General features: G+C 41.2%; 1 protein-coding gene across 4 annotated transcripts in view; it reads right to left on the bottom strand.

Moving 5' to 3' along the window:
- The window catches only part of snx4 (sorting nexin 4), a 51,068-nt gene extending 34,430 nt beyond the window's left edge, over window positions 1-16,638 (bottom strand). For 2 of the 4 annotated variants that reach the window (XM_007909117.2, XM_042336106.1), the window contains exons 1-3: window positions 16,425-16,637; window positions 12,622-12,746; window positions 1,536-1,674 (exon numbers count right to left, since the gene is read on the bottom strand). In XM_007909117.2, the coding sequence (XP_007907308.1) occupies window positions 1,536-1,674; window positions 12,622-12,746; window positions 16,425-16,556 (396 nt within the window). In that variant the 5' untranslated portion in view covers window positions 16,557-16,637. Of the gene's footprint in view, window positions 1-1,535; window positions 1,675-12,621; window positions 12,747-16,424 lie in introns of all 4 variants that reach the window. The other 2 variants (XM_042336107.1, XM_007909118.2) reach the window with 2 other exon arrangements.
- Between the last annotated feature and the right edge of the window lie 711 nt (window positions 16,639-17,349).

Below are 17,349 nucleotides of genomic sequence, written 5' to 3'. Positions count from 1 at the left end.
TGCATTTAATATAGCGCCTTATCACTTCTTCGAGACGTCTCAAAGCGCTTCACAGAGTATACTGTAAAGTGAATTGACTGTATATTTTGTGGGCGAAATGCAGCAGCCAATTACACACAGCAGTATCCCACAAACAGTCGTGGATTGAATGACCAAATGTTTTTTTGAAGGAATTATTACCCCTGGAAAAACAATCCGCCAATCGACTAATATACAGTCAATTCACTTTACAGTATATTCTGTGAAGCGCTCTGAGACGTCTAGAAGACGTGAAAAGCACTCTATCAAATGCAAGGATTATTAATATTAATTAACAACCAGGTTCCTACTTACTGCTAGGTAAACTGAGGCAAACCCAGGTCCTCTCACTTGCGAGGCGAGCGCTCTAACAACTAAGCTACAGGACTCCACGGGTGACCTGTACTTGGGAGTACAATTTCCAAGATTGCAGATGATACTAAGCTAGGAAAGTAATAAACAGTGAGGAGGATAGTAGCAGACTGCAAGAGGACATAGACAGACTGCTAAAATGGGCAGACACGTGGCAGATGAAGTTTAATGTGGAGAAATGCAAAGTGATGCATTTGAGGCGGAAGAATGAGGAGAAGCAATGTAAGCTGATGGTACAATCTTAAAGGGGGTGAAGGAACAGAGAGACCTGGGGGTTCATATAAGTAAATCTTTGAAGGTGACAGGACAGGTAGATAAAGCTGTTACAAAGCATACGGGATACTAGGTTTTATAAAAAGGGGCATAGAACACAAAAGTCATGATGAACCATCATAAATCACTGGTTAGAGCTCAGTTAGAGTATTGTGTTCAGTTCTGGAGATCACACTTTAGGAAGGATGTCAAGGCATTGGAGAGGGTGCAAAGGAGATTTACCAGGATGGTACCAGGAATGAGGGACTTCAGTTATCAGGAGAGGCTAGAGAAGGTAGGATTATTCTCCCTGGAGCAGAGAAGGTTAAGAGGAGACTTAATAGAAGTTTTCAAAATTATGAGAGGATTCGATAGGGTGAACAAGGAGAAACTATTTCCGTTGTAGGGGTGGGTCGGTAACCCGAGGGCCCTGATTTTAAATAGTTGTTAAAAGAAACAGTGGGGAGGTGAAGAGAAATATTTTCACACAGCGAGTTGTTCGGATCTGGAATGCATTGCCTGAAAGTATGATGGAAGCCGATTCGATAATAACTTTTAAGAGAAAAGTAGATCATTATTTGGAAAGACAAGTTTGCAGGGCTATGGGGGGAGAGCGATTGATTTGGGTAGCTCTTTCCAAAGAGCCGGCAGAGACACAATGAGTAGAATGGTCTCCTTCTGTGCTGTCTAATTCTATGATGCAGCATGTTTGTCTCTACCCTTTCTTTGGCTTGTAAGCTTAAGAATCCTGCAGACCTGCCCAATTTGTCAGAGGATGTTCCTTGGGGCAAGTTCTGATCAAGCATAATTCCCACTCCATTCCCCCGACCCCCACAAACCCCACAATAGTTTGTTTCAAAAATTACTTTTTNGATTCCCAGTATAGAACTTACTCTTTTTTCAGGCAATGGTGGCACTACTATAAAGGAATATGCAACTACTAAATAGTTCCTCAGCAATTCAAATTCACTGTATCTTCTCCAAAGAGAGTCTGGCACAGAACTCTGTCCTTCATTCTGATTATCGATTGTCCTACACAGGATAAGAAAAACATGATTAAGCAAAGTAAAAGGAATATTATGCTCCAAGAGTTACAATTGGTCAAACCACATGTTGCAACCATTCCAAATTCTATTAAAATTCAAACAGATAGGCCTTTTTTTAAATAGACAACTTAACATACTGCAGCATTCACGATCAGAGCAAGTAAAACGCTTTTCTGTGAATGGAATAGACCAACTGAACAGCACAGCGGGTTGGTTTCCCAATGTATAAACCCTACCATTTCCTATTGATGGAGATAAATTGCCAAAAACATAGTCAAAGATGCGCAAAATTCAGGCACAGGATCAAGCCTCTGCTAAGTAATTAGTTACAGGCCAACATTTAAAGTCTCCAAATTTCTACACCTGTGTAGAAATATCAAAAATTAGACCCCATGACAGATTAAAAGCAAACGCAGCACAAATCTAAAAAGGGAAATTGTTAGACTGCAGTTAAACAACGAGATTCAAAGCAAACAACTGTTCTACTTGAGACCCTCACAGCACAGAACTTTTAGCAAGTAGATGCAGCATTTTTACTTCAACATATTGTATGTATAAGGCTGTAATAAGACACGATTGGACAACTTTATAGACATGTGAATCATCATCTTAGTCATCAATTTCAAGCTTAAAACAAAGTATTGAGAAGCCCAAAACAATAGATTGTTCTAAATGACATGCACTAACATCAGTTAGACACACCCCAATTCCACAGAACACACTAGTACACTAAACCACACAGCACTTGAAATCATAGAAGACACTCAAGATGCAATACTACTTGCACACAAAGTATTGTTATAGTGCCATGCAATACAACATGTCATGCAATATATTCTGTATAGTACTGAAATAAAACCACTATACTACAAATACAGTTAAAACAATCTATAGGATCACCATCTTACTGTAACATTTCAGGTAATGCTACCGGGGTTAGGTTTACAGCCTAGTGAGAGTCTGGTCAATATTTACACACAGGGTACTTTACTTAAAAATTAGGGCTTCATCCGTAAATAGTTGGATTTATGTACTACATTTTTCATTTGCAGAAGTGAAACCGTGGAAACAATATAATTAAACTAAAAACTGCAGCTGCCCTGTTGGTTACTTAGAACATGAAACAGAGTAATTGATCATTGTATTCCACATTTCATTTTTGGTCAAATTATCAAAATAACAAGGCAGCATAATAGATTGCACATCATAATAGCGCGGCAGAGAGAGAAAGTTATGCACATGACGGTTCTGTTCACACAACCATTAATAATAATTCTCGCATTTTATATAGTCCTTATGTCGTAGAGACGTCTCACAGCGCTTCACAGATTGCATTGTAAAGTGGATAAGAACATAACATAAGAATTTGCTAGGCGGAAGTTTGCCTTCCACCATCTTGACAGTCGCTGGACATGTTGTGTCTCAAACTATATACTGTATCCAGATATTGTTTGAGCAGAAATCTATCTAATTTGTTCTTGAAGCAAACAACATTTTCTGCTTCCACCATCTCCCTAGGGAGCCTGTTCCATAAGTTTACTACTCACTGAAGTAGTGTTCCCAAAGACTTGTTCTGAATTTACCCCGCTTCAATTTATGGCTGTGTCCTCTGGTTCTACTGTTCAGTAAAAGATAAAACAGTTTATCATAGTCTACATTAACTAGTCCCTTCAGAATCAGACGGTAACCACATCTCTCTTCAACCTTCTCTTCTCCAGTCTAAAAGAACAACAGCAACAACACGATTCCATTTATAGAGCGCCTTTCACGTTGGGAGGACATCCCAATGCGCTGTACAGTTGGGTCAGGACCCGAGCAGGGGGGAAATGGTCAGGGTGAGGGAAGGGAAGGGAGGGAGCGAGGAGTGGGTAGAGAGTCGAGAGGGGAGCTGAAGGCACAAAGATTGACTGTGTATTTTGTTGACGAAATACGGCAGCATTGTGCATAGCAATGTCTCACAAACAGTTGTGGATTGAGTGACCATTTATTTATTTAGGAAGGATTATTGCCCCCAGAAAGTGATTCGCCAATCGACTTTAACAGCCAGATTCCTTACTGCTCGGTAAGCAGAGGGGTGTGGAGTAAGGAAATTTACCTAAGGTTTCTCCTTGCGAATTGAACCCAGTTATGAAGCAAGCAAGCCTAATAATGATATAGAATCATAGAATATTGCAGCACAGAAGGAGATCAATCAGCCCATTGTGTCTGCTCTTTGGAAGAGCTACCCAATCAGTTCCACTTCCCCATCGACATTAATAAAGAAATTGAATTATGCAAATTAATCAAATATTGGACTGAAAAACTATAGAGTTTGACTTTCTTGAATGGTTTTCCTTTCCCTTCCCCCCTCCATGGCTTATTCTCCTTCATTAAGTCTTCCATACTAGTCACCTTCTGACAAGAGTCTTGGCCAACAGCCAGCAGACATACGTGATTGCGCCATTCCCCTCCATCCTATTTGGGAGGTGCCTGACCTGTACACAATGAAGCAACTTCCTGAAATAGATTGATTGGGAACTCAACCCAACCCAAGTCTCAACACTCTATGGTACTCACAATCTTTTTGGAACACAATACCTCGCTAAAGGAAACATAGGAAAAACGAATAGGAAGATGCCATTCAGCCCAAGCTTATTCCACAAATTTATCAAATCTTGGTAGATTTTATAATCCCAATAGGTCTTATAATCCCAATGCTCTTGCACCGTTCCCCCTAATGCTTGCACTACATGGTATCCGTCTCTCTTTTAAAATCCCTATTCAATAGCTTTCAGAGTGAAACAATTCAAAGTAATAAATTCACTATATTGAAGCACGTGAGAATAGTCATAGTTAGAATAGTTTAATAAAAAAAACTTACTACAAAACCACTATTAACAACAATTAAGTAGCAGGCAACTAACAATTCAGAGTTTTGACTGCATTTCAATTGTTAACTCTTACTTAATGTAGTTTTTTTATTGCTTTTTTGCAAGTACTCAGCAGCAGCTTTTGGTTTGGTTACACACTGACATTCAATGAACTGAATTCTCAGCTATTTTATCACATAAATTAGGCAAGTTATAATCTCCATGACATTATTTCTTTTTGTAATTGGACACAATTTAGGAAATTAAACATTGTAATTTCTAAGCTTGAGGTTTTTTTGTGGATTATAAAGGATTCTAATGTTTGGAGGAATTAACACGAAAAACAAAAAGCATTGCCAGGTGGTATTCATTTAAGTTAAACATACAATGTGTTGCAAATGGTGCAGGCAGCCCATTTATGTACTGCACAAGTATTTTAATTTGAAAGGCAATGCTTTCAAATTGCTATTTTGCAGTCCAATATAGTACTGGAGGTGCACTGCATCGTTAGAGGTGCTATCCTATAGAAGAGACGCTGAACCGAATACTCAGCTGCCTATTCAAGTGGATAATAAAAAAAAAGGACCTATTCAAAATGGGAATATCCACCATTTCATCTTCTCCCAGAAGCTCAGTCCAAATGCAAGTATTATTATTATAGCAGACCTCATTGAACACTGCCGTGTATAAATGATTGCAGTCTCTTAATTCAACCATGGCTTCCACAAACTATTCTCATGGTTTCAAGATGACTGAACCCATAGAATTCAATGGAGTATTTGTTCATAGGCCTCACTCAATTCTTGCAAAAAATAGCCTGGTTCCAGAAATGCATTCAGTGCATTTAAAGAATTTTAACTAATGGGAAATGGTTCAATTGTCCAAATTGTTCTGATGTAATATCTGAAGGGAGTGTATTCAACATACCTAATAAAATTGTGGAGTCCTGTAGCTCAGTGGTTAGAGCACTCGCTTTGCAAGTGAGAGATCTGAGTTCAATTCCAGGCAGGGCGAAACCTTGGGCAAGTTTCCTTACTCCACACGCCTAATAATAATCCCTCCAAAAAACCCAAAACAATAATTAAATTGGTCATTTTCAATCTACGACTGTTTGTGGGACATTGCTGTGCGCAATTGGCTGCCGCGTTCGCCCACAAATATCCAGTCAATTCACTTTACAATGTGTTCTGTGAAGCGCTTTGGGACGTCCTCCCGACGTGAAAAGCGCTATATCAAATGCAAGGATTATTATTATTATTATTATTATTAAAAGGAAGAGAATAAAAGAATTCTTCTCAGGTATTTGGCAATTTGTACCAATGAACAATTGCAGTCCAAGAAGCCCTAAAACCAGCACTTACTGAATCTGTGGTGATGTAACTTCAAAATGTATTACTGTAACTTCAGACTGCGCATACTTCCAACAATTTAGCCTCCTTTCTTCCACGATGTAGGTACTGGCAATCCTAAGCAATACGGAGTTCACTGCAATTTTAGGCCTGTAATCACCTTTCCCAGCAGCCACGGAAAAAAACCATCAGAGAATAACAGCATGTATCCAAAGGCAATTTCTCACAAACCTAATCCTCGTACAACTTTCAACTTTTGGTTAAAAGTGGAAAGAATAGAACAGTGAAGCCATTTCAGCAATAACAACTTTCAAAAGGGAATTAAATGGGTACTTGAAGAGAAAAAAATTGCAAGGGTATGGGGAAAGAGTGGGAGAGTGGGACTGATTGGATAGCTCTTCCAAAGAGCCTGCACAGGCACAATGGGCCGAATGGCCTCCTTCTGTGCTGTAATATTCTAAGATTTTATACAAAGTACAGAAAGACTTGGAAAAATAACAAGAGTGCAAGCAGAATTACAGAAACATTAAATAGTTTTTTCCCCTTAAGCACTTATGCTAACATAATTTTACTAATCTCTCAGTATTAATACGATTACAAGGTTACAATGAATCTCTCTAACTTGACAATTGAGTGTTCTCATTCTGCAGCTTGTACTTCCTGGAATCACTAAAACAAAAAATCACCCAAAAGGTTTGACGTGTCACTCTGTTTACATGGTCAAATTTCGATAATTATCTAGAGTTTCTAGATTGATACTAGTTTCAGCCAAACTTTGTATCTCCCCCCACCCCAGAGCACTGCAATTTCTTAAATAATGATATATGGGTACAACAACACAAATTTACATTTGTATAGCGCCTTTCACATTGGGATGACGTCCCAAGGAGCTGGACAATGGATGTTTCGGACCCAAGCTGGGGGTTGGGATCGCGGGGGGGGGGGGGAGAGAGAGAGAAGCGTGACTGAAGGCATGGTCGAAGGTGGGGGGGTCTTGAGACGGGTCTTCAAGAGACAAGCAAGGAGGCAGGGCAGAGGAACTGCGGGATGGAGTTCCAGAGGGTGGGGGCAGAGTGGCAGAACGCCTGCCCGCCTTCTGCCACTCTGCTATACAGTTAACATTTCTAAAAAAAAACCAGGTGGTGGGGTGTGAAGAGAGGAAAAGGAGGTTGAAGAACTCTACTTTCATCTCTTGTACTTAGGTTGAATTCTAATCTATCCAAGGAAGAAGGTCCCACCTATCAGGTTTGCTGCAAACATTCTTTACAGAATGAGTCCGAGGTCAGGGGTGAGCAATTATTTTGGATGGTGGGCCACTTCACGAGTTGTGGTAAGCTTCGCGGGCCACACACTTAATACTTAATATAGATGCAAATGCTTAATAATAGCTCAAAATCAAGTTTTACACTTGTACATGCATAAAATACAGTCTATATAATTGACATGCATTAAAATTAGGTTAAACAAAAACAACTTATTGAGCAGACATTTATTCGATATTTATTCACATATTGATGAGAATGTGAGAAGCTCACTCAATGGGAAGAATGAAAGCGCTGATGTGCGTTAACCAGATAATTGAAGTCAGACTCCAATGCGGAGTACTGCTGCAAAGTGGTCATCAGTCATCACAGATCTATGTTTTGATTTATTGAATTTCATCACAGAAAATGTCTCCTCGCATATGTATGTTGATCCAAACAGCAGAAGCATCCTCTGGGCATGAGCCTTTATTTTTGGAAGGTATATTCATTAAGAGAGGTGTAAAAACTGGGATGCGGCACTGATTTGAATTGCTCCTCAAGCAATTGATCACATTGCAGGTCAATAAGCTCGAGTTGGAGGTCAAATGGGGCTTTGTCAACATCAAATGAAAAAGGTGAAGAGACCAAAGACAGGTCATTTTCGATCAAATTGAAATCCTGGAATTGTCGAGAAAATTCGGCATGTAAGTCAAGTAGTGACGAAGTATACTTTTTAAGGCTTTGATCGCAAACAGTAATCTGCTGCAAAATTGGAAAGTGGGCAAATGTTTCCTATCTGACACGATAAAAGAAATAATTTCGTCATAAATGACTTGACACTGCAATATAAATCATGCACAAAGACCCGCTTCCGTTGCAGTTTTGAATTCAGTTCATTCATGTGGCCCATGATATCAACCGCAAATGCGAAATCAGAGAGCCAATTTGCATCATTCAGCTGTGGGAAATCTGAATCTTTTTGTTTCATGTCCAAAAATAAATCAATTCCCACTCAGTTCCCACACTCTTTTCAAGACCTTTCCTAAACTAAGCCATCTTACATTCGTGTAATACAGAACATCCGTGCACTCAAGCAGAGTTACAAATTGCCTGTGGTTTAATCCTCTTGCTCGAATGTAGTTGACCACTTTTGTAACTGTATCCACGACATTGCTTAGTTTTGGAAGACACTTACAGAGGACCTCTTGGTGGATAATGCAGTGTAGAAAAACAATATTTGTTCTGGATTTGTTTCTTTGACTTGATCTTGAATTCTTTTCAGTAACTCAACATTTTTGCCTGTCAGATTTGGGCTTCCATCGGTGGTCACATTCACCAATTTTTTCCACTCCACTCCTAACTTTAAGACACACTTATTTACTGTCTCCAAAATGTCTTCTCCAGTTGTCGTATCTTTCATTGACTGCATTGATGCCAATTCTTCTGTGAGCTCAAAATGTTTGGTTAACTCGAATAAAAATTATCAACTGGGCTGTGTCTTTGACATCACATCTCTCATCAAGTGCCAGTAAAAAACGTGCAAAATTGCTTACTTTATTTTGTAACTACACACCGTTTTTATTTTCTTTATTTTATTTTTTTAAATATTTTTATTTAATTTGTTTTATTTTCCACCCATACTGGTAAAAAAAAATTAGAAGTCCATTCTTTGTTGAATATTCAACCTTAAGTGTCCACTTTCCGCTTCTTTGATAAACTCATTTCAAATTAATGTTCTCTTCAGTGAAAAGTATTGTTGCAGTTGCCGTGCGCGGTTTGAAAATTTGCTGATCTGTACATTTCTGACATCAGCTTGACTCAACACTGTGAGCACAACTAATCAGTGTGATTGGCTGATGTTCCTGGTCAGATTCAAATGCGAAATTTGTGCAACTTTCTGGGGCTGAACAAACTATAATTTTTTCTATTGCTAGACACAATGACGGGGGAGTCATTTGGCAGACCGGATATGGCCCACAGGCCGTCTTTTGTCCACCCCAGGCGGTCTCAATTTAGCAGTATATTGTCATACCATAAAACTGTCCCCTGTTCAGCAGTTGAGAAACTCGCTCAGAGAAGGTAGCCGAGTGAGACCCACAGATCATCTGGCCCAGGCAGAGTACAAGTACTAAAATTTAAAAAATGGGATTTTGCAGATGATGAGTTGTAGAATTACAGCACTATCCAATACAGCAAAGAATGCTAATTACAAATACCTATCCTTTAAGTTTAGAGCTCCACTAAAGATTCTGTTATGCTTCATTTTCTACCAATTGTTTTTCAGAGGTTTCATTCAAAATCATATTACTATATAGTCAGAAAAGGCTGTGCAGAAAATACACTGCAAGCTTCTGTAAAACGAGACTCCTGGTTCAACTAGTCAGAATGAGAACTGATATTTTAAAGGGTACGAAAACGTAAATTGTATTGTAAAATAGATGTATAGAAAGTTAGATTACAGACGTTTCAATTACATTGCTTTGAGTTGTTTTCATGAATTTTATGAAAATTTCATGAAAATGTCCCCTCCGCCCAAACTCTAAACATAAATACTTTACCAAAATGTTGAATATATTTGAATATACACAAAGATAAAAAAATAAAAGATAAATAAATAAAAACAAAGATAAAAAAGGAGTGATAAAAATTCAAACTAATTATGTGTCAAAAGAGCAATACTCTGAATGTCAAATACCATAATTAGATTATAATTTTGCAATTCAGGTGTTACCATTTTATTCAATTATTCCTATTTAGAATAGAATTAAGGTATTTACTACATGCTACTAAAAGACCAAGGACAAATTATCAAATTATTTAGACTGATAGATTTTCAGTTTAGCTTTAACAAAATCATATTTGTAAGTCCCAGACCCAGTAAATGCAATAGCACCCTTGTCTGTGTTCAAGTTGTATTGACCCTTCACAACAATTAGTAGATTAATTCAAGTGCCCCCTCCCGCCAGAAGCATGAACTAATGTACTTAAAAATCGTTATTCAGCAGTTTAATTTTTCATGTGAAATTCACCTCACTGGCAACAGTTGATTCCTTCAGGAAAGGAAGAAAGAAAAAGCTTGAAAACGACTTTAGGGGCTTGAAGGAGGCAGTTAATACAATAAGAACTGTCTAACACACATTCCCCTTTCAAACACTCGTAAACAAACAAGTTAAATCACTGAAGGGTCATCATAGCAATACAAAATTTTAACCGTTTTTAAAAATTCCAGGTCAGATCAAACGAGTGAATGATATTTTAACTCATTTACACTTTACTTCCTCACCCTTCTCAAAATATTGTAGAACATGTTGCAATAGCTGAGAATTTAATCATCATCGGCTTCAGATTTTGGAGAGCCAGTTTGAAGCCTCTCTAGAATGTTAGATTACTTGCACGCTTATAATAATTAGATTGTATACCCAATTCAAATTGTGTCAATGCAAAAGGGAAATTCTCACAATAATTTCTGCAGCTCAAAAAGACTAGCAATACTAAAGTTTGGGCTCTGTACACATCATATCCAGTTATATTTGGCTCAGTCCTGAATTTTCACTACTATATTTTCATAGCAGAATCTCATTCGAGAGTGTAAGCATATTTACAGACTTATATTTAGTATTCCACCATTGGTACTCTTAACCTTCCATGGAATAAGCTCCTTACATCATTCAAATTATTTAACCTCAATTCTTCAGCTCAGATCAAGTCATAATGAAATCATACTTTTGTGTAAGACAAAGCTTGGTGAAAAAAGAAACAAAGCAACAGGTCAAAGCAAATAGCTTTACTGTAATTTGAAGTTGTAAACAGGAACAAATAGGAGAAAATGTCAAATATTAATAACATTTAAAGGCAATTATTAAAAATATTGAAATTAGGCAATGCCAGTTGACATTACTTCAAGCATGCAGGTTTAGCATTCATCTTCTCCAGATTGATGGGATGGTAGTCTACTGCCTAATATGAAATGTGGGCAGTCAACTCGGTTCCTATAGACACAGGTCTTTGGCATACAAATGTTCAAATTAAATATCAATAAGTTAGATACTAAAAAGGGATACAAAAAAAAGAAGCAGAATCCTAGTAGATGATGTTTTTCAATGTTGGAGTTAGAGACATTACTGAGGCACATGATTGGTGAGAGTTTGGAAATTCTCCATCCAGATCATCCTTTATCCTAATAAGGAATATACAGTACTGAAATAAGCAATTTAAATCTTCTCTGGAATGTGTGCTATTTTGATTTATATTAAACATTTAACTTACTTTGCACATCTCTAAATAATTCAAGTGATTAAGTGTTTTGTAATGCAGATTTAGAAAGAAAAGCACACACTACATTTTGAACCGAAAACTTATAACAATTTTCAAAAACAATATAAATTCTTAGCATTATTCCTTGCTACAAAACTACAACTTAAGTACAAATATAATCCTGGATCAAAACCAATAAGTGTTATTGTAAATTCCTCATGCAATATTCAAATTCTTTATGCTGCAAACATCCTTCAACATAGCTTGCTTTTATGTAACTTAGCTTCCCGATCAAATGAATGAATTCAAGCTACAGCACAATCAGGAATAGATTGTAAATGACTAAGTAGCCAGTAGTTTGTCATTAGTAGTGATGCACTTTAGTCACAGACAGCATATCATGGTACTCATATAAAAATCTAAAACGCAAACATTCACAAATACAGTAGCATTAAACCTAACCAGTTTTTTTTACAATGGTACTCTCGGACTTTAGAACAGCAGCCTCACCCTTCCCTGCAAAGTTTCTATTCCCAACAGCAGCATTTTCAATTAAATAATGATGCTGTAAATTAAAGGCCCAGTAGATCACCAACAACAACAACCACTTGCATTTATATAGTGCCTTTCACATCGGGAGGAGGTCCCAAGATACTGGGCAGTCAAGGGTTTAAAAGGTACAAGTTTAAAAACATTTAAAATATTTTTTAGAAACCCACAAAGAATGAATCAAGATGCACTTTAGCTAAATCCTGAAAATCACATTTGATGTACATCAATAATTGTGGTAGGTCTAATGGAAATTTAGCATCTTAGGTGAGAAATATAAGCTGTATCTAAACTCACATTTTATATAAAAAGAACCATTGCACCAATTACTGTACCAGATCAATTATACAGTAGCAAATTAAACAAATGTAATAATAAATAATAATCATTGCATTTGATATTGCACCTTATCACGTCTTCGAGAGGTCTCAAAACGCTTCACAGAATATACTGTAAAGTGAATTGTGGGTGAAGCGCGACAGCCAATTGCACACAGCAGTGTTCTACAAGCAGTCGTGGAATGAGTGACCAAATTATTAGGCTTTTTTTGGAGGGATTATTACTCTGCAAAGTGATCCACAATTGCCTAACTAACAACTGATCCTTACTGCTAGATAAACAGAGGCTTGTGCTCAAACCACTGAGCTACAGGACTCCCACTTACATCTCACAATGCAGTTGTACATACCTTGTTTCAATGAGATACACTGTATAAATCTCCTGCATGTTAACTGCATTTTTTCCAGTCCGTTTCTCTGCTTCCGACACACTAATCTCCATCTTCTTCAACAAACAGCTTTCCTTATCCATCATCTTTTAAAAAGAGAAACAAAAAAAATCACAATTCTCAAATTATAGCACTGGAAAGTTAAAAGTTTATGGCTACCATTCTTTTCCTTTTTAACTCTGGACCTTGATACCCCAATACCGGGGTGGGTGAGGGAGGTGCGATAGGATAGGAGGGGGGAGAATGGGTAGGATATGAAGGTGGATTGGGGGCATACAAACTGCTCCAGTAACTTTACTCTCAACCCTCAAATATCAGAAGAATATTAGAATATAAACGTTGAAATGAAACTAGAATTTCTATAAACTATAAAGGCAGCAAATTGTCAATTCTCAAAACCATAATCCATCTTAAAATTCAAAAGTTATAAACAGATATTTGACAAAGTGACCTCAAACACTAACTCAACAGAGTTCAGATGGAATTATACATAATTATACAGAGTACCACATCCTATTATCAAATGAGCATGGGCAGAAGTTAGATAAAGTATGATACAGATGGAAGGAAAGGGGACCTAAAAGAGCAAGAGTTCTTCTCCCCCCCCCCCCCCAAATAAGTGATCAACATTGTCTCCCTTTCAAGAATCAAATTTAAGGCTCCTGCCAATTGAACGCAGCTTTTCATCTCTCTTTCTCAGTGCGCCACCACCCCCATACCCCCATCCCACAGCTGATGTTAAGAGCAAACAAAGCACATTGCTTATATAGCTTACATTACATTGAATTGCATAGAATATACAGCAACAGGCCATTCGGCCCAACTGGTCTATGTCAGTCTTTATGCTCCATATGAGCCTCCTCCTGCCCTTCCTCAACTAGGTCTATCAGCATAACCTTCTATTCCTTTGTCCCTCATGTAATTATCTAGCTTCCCCTTAAATGCATTGATGCTATTCGCCTCAACTACTCCTTGTGGTAGCAAGTTCTATATTCCCACCACTTCTCCATGTCTATACCCTATCAAAACCTTTCATAATTTTAAAGGCATCCATTAGGTCAGCCCTACCCTTCACTTTTCAAGAGAAAAGAGTCCAAGCTTGTTCAGCCTTTCCTGAATATATTATTATTCATCAGTGAAACATGTAGTTAGTGGAAATAAAAAATGCCATAGTTTCTAAACAATTTGTTGTATATTTGAACACTATTTACAAATATAGGAGAGATAATAGAAAACAAATCCAGGAAATTATAGAGCATAATCTGAAGGGGAAAATCCTAAACAGGATTATATAGATTATGAAAACTAATAAAAACCAGCACACAATGATGAAATAAAATTTGAGTCTAATGATAGTCTAATGATTAAGACTAAGTGAAAAGGGCAAACTTTTTCAAAAGCAAGGACAAAAAAGAAGCACAGATTCTAATAACTTACATTAAATGTAATGCGTTATCACATCAATGTGTTATTTTGAAGTGTACATTTATGCAGGCGAAAGACTGAACTACCAATCTACAACTACAGATCAGTTTCAAAAGGTAGTCATCACAAATCACTGTTTAAAGGACACATTTCATACTGATTTCCTGCAACCACAGGTCCATATGACACATAAAATCACAGATTTTTTTTGTGGAGTCCTGTAGCTTAGTGGTTAGAGCACTCGCCTTGCAAGCGAGAGGACCTGGTTCGATTCCCGGCGGGGTGAAATGTTTGGAAAATTTCCTTATTCCACACGCCTCTGTTTACCTAGCATTAAGTAGGCCCCCGGTTGTTAGTTGATTGGCGGATTGCTTTTCCAGGGGTAATAAACCCTTCCAATATAAAAAANTTAGTCACTCAATCCACGACTGTTTGTGGGACACTGCTGTGCGCAATTGGCTGTCGCGTTTCACCTACAAAATAGACAATTCACTTTACAGTATATTCTGTGAAGCACTTTAAGACGCCTTGAAGACGTGATATAGCGCTATATCAAATGCAAGGATTATTATTAAAAAAACTGCAGATGCTGGAAATCTGAAATAAAAACAGAAGTCGCTGAGAACATGTAGCAGGTCAGGCAGCTTCTACGGAGAGAGGAAAGCGAGTTAAAGTTTCAGGTCAATGGTCAGAACCGATTATTATCATAAGCAAAAGGCATATAACATTAAATGATTTGTTTCATCTTTTACTTTCAGGTCAGTTGCATTGCCCATTCACCTTGGGTTGCTTTACAATTAAAATAATAATCCTTGCATTTGATATAATGTGTTATCACATCTTCAAGAAATCTTAAAGTGCTTTGGAGTATACTGTAATTGAATGGACTGCATATTCTGTGGGTGAAACGCAGCAGCCAATTGCACACAGCAGTGTTTCACAAACAGTCGTGGATTGAGTGACCAAATTATTTTTTAAATTTATTTTGAAAAGTGATCCGCCAATCGACTAACAACCGGGTTCCTACTTAGTGCTAACAGAGGCATGTGGAGTGAGGAAATTTGCCCACCATTTCCCCGCCGGGAGTCGCATACAGATCCTCTCGCTTGCGAGGCGAGTGCTCTAACCACTTAGCTACAGGACTCCAGTATAAAGTATAATAAATGTCTGACAGTAACTTTCACTCGATCTGCAGAACTCTGGTTCAGCTTTTAGCTTGATCGGTGAAATTATAAGCACTGTTCCATTGAATTACTGCCTTGCATCTTGGCTACTTTGCCATCAATTAGCTCTCGGGGCACAACAGACAAGCAGAGCTACATGCAATTACACCGTTGAATCCCTATTTATTGTATAGGACACTTTTCAAAGAAAATCCCACTTCTGCCTGAACATCCATCAGTCCATTTTTACTGTCATTCATTCGCTAGGGTTAGGTTTTCAATTCCTTCTAAATGGACAATATGCAGTTGTCCGAATGTCCATGATAATCACACACTGTAAAGAGGGCAATTTATTTTTATTATAAAGTATTTAAACCTTTGACAGAAAACAATGGAGATGGCACAACGACAACAAATACGGTTGCTCTGCGGCCTGGTTGCAGTTTTAAGCCGAGCGCAGGTTACGAGAACAGACAGACTCCCGTGATACGAGCGCTGCCCCCGGCCTCCCCGGCCCGGCCCCGCCCGCCCTCCCGGCCTCCCCGGCCCGGCCCCGCCCGGCCCCGCCCGCCCGGCCCGGCCTCCCCGGCCCGCCCGCCCGCCCTCCCCGGCCTCCCCGGCCCCGCCCGCCCGCCCGGCCTCCCCCCGGCCCCGCCCGCCCGCCCGGCCTCCCCCCCGGCCCGGCCGCCCCCCCGGCCCCGCCCGCCCGGCCTCCCCCCGGCCCGGCCGCCCGCCCGGCCTCCCCCCCCCCGGCCCCCCGGCCGCCCGCCCGGCCTCCCCCCGGCCCCGCCCGCCCGGCCTCCCCCCCGGCCCCGCCCGCCCGGCCTCCCCCCCGGCCCGGCCGCCCGCCCGGCCTCCCCCCGGCCCGGCCGCCCGCCCGGCCTCCCCCCCGGCCCCGCCCGCCCGGCCTCCCCCCGGCCCGCCCGCCCGGCCTCCCCCCCGGCCCGGCCTCCCCCCGGCCCGGCCTCCCCCCCGGCCCGGCCTCCCCCCCGGCCCGGCCTCCCCCCGGCCCGGCCTCCCCCCGGCCGGCCGGCCGGCCGGGCCTCCCCGGCCCCGCCCGCCCGCCCGGCCTCCCCGGCGCCGCCTCCCCACGGCCCGGCCTCCCCGCGGGGGGAAGCGAGTGAGAGGCCTGAGCCACGCCTCGGGATCACCGTGGAGCTGCCCCGCCCACATTACCGTGCTGCTGCTGCTGCTGCTGCTAATGTCTCCGGCTTCTGGTCCGGGGGCGGCCTGGGGCCCGGGGTCACGCCCCACCGACATTGCGGCCGCGGCGGCACCGTCCCCCCGCGCTCCCTCCTGATCCGCCATCACCAGCCGCTCAGAGCCACCGCCGCGCAACCGCAGAGACGGCTCCGCGTTTAAAGGCACAGGTCACCCTCCCGCCCAACACAGCCGCCACTTAAAGGGGCGTTCAACTCCCGACCTGAAACAACGCCAATTAAAGGAACAGGCGACCCGCACTCTGTATTCAACAACCCTATGCGTCTCTAACACAGACAGGGGTGGTAATTAGAGCCAAATGGACCGCCTCTCCTCCCACCTCAACCTCTAAGGTTCTGTCCTTGTGGTTCAGGTCCTGCCTTTCACACCGCCTCCACTTTGTCGCAGCAAAACTGCTTCTCCTCCAGGCCCCGCACTGTCTCGTGCAGTGTTCCTCAGGGCTGTGTCCTCGGTCCCCTCCTCTTCACCCTCTCCATGCTCCCCCGTGGTGACATCATCTGCAGACATGGGTAAATTTCCACATGTATGCGGATGACACCCAACTCTATCTCTCTAACTCCACCCTCAACTCCAGGACTAGTGGCGTCCTGACCGACTGCCTGTCCGACATCAAGTCCTGGATGAGGGACAACTGTCTCCAACTGAACATCAGCAAGACCAAGGCCTTCCTGATTGGCTCGCTCCAGTGCCTCCGCACCTCGGATGCTGGCAGCATCAGCATCGACCTCACTAAGCCAGTCAGGAACTTGGGTGTCTTGTTTGACCCTGAACTGTCCTTTCTTCCCCCACATCCGCGCCATGACCAGCACTGCCTACCACCACCTCTGCAACATTGCCAGACTCTGCCACTGCCTCACCCCTCAGGCTACCGAAACCCTCA

The sequence above is a fragment of the Callorhinchus milii genome, unplaced genomic scaffold (assembly GCF_018977255.1).
Source record: "Callorhinchus milii isolate IMCB2004 unplaced genomic scaffold, IMCB_Cmil_1.0 Scaffold6, whole genome shotgun sequence".
NCBI classification, from domain to species: Eukaryota; Metazoa; Chordata; class Chondrichthyes; order Chimaeriformes; family Callorhinchidae; genus Callorhinchus; species Callorhinchus milii.
This window is presented reverse-complemented; position numbering and strand designations above follow the sequence as displayed.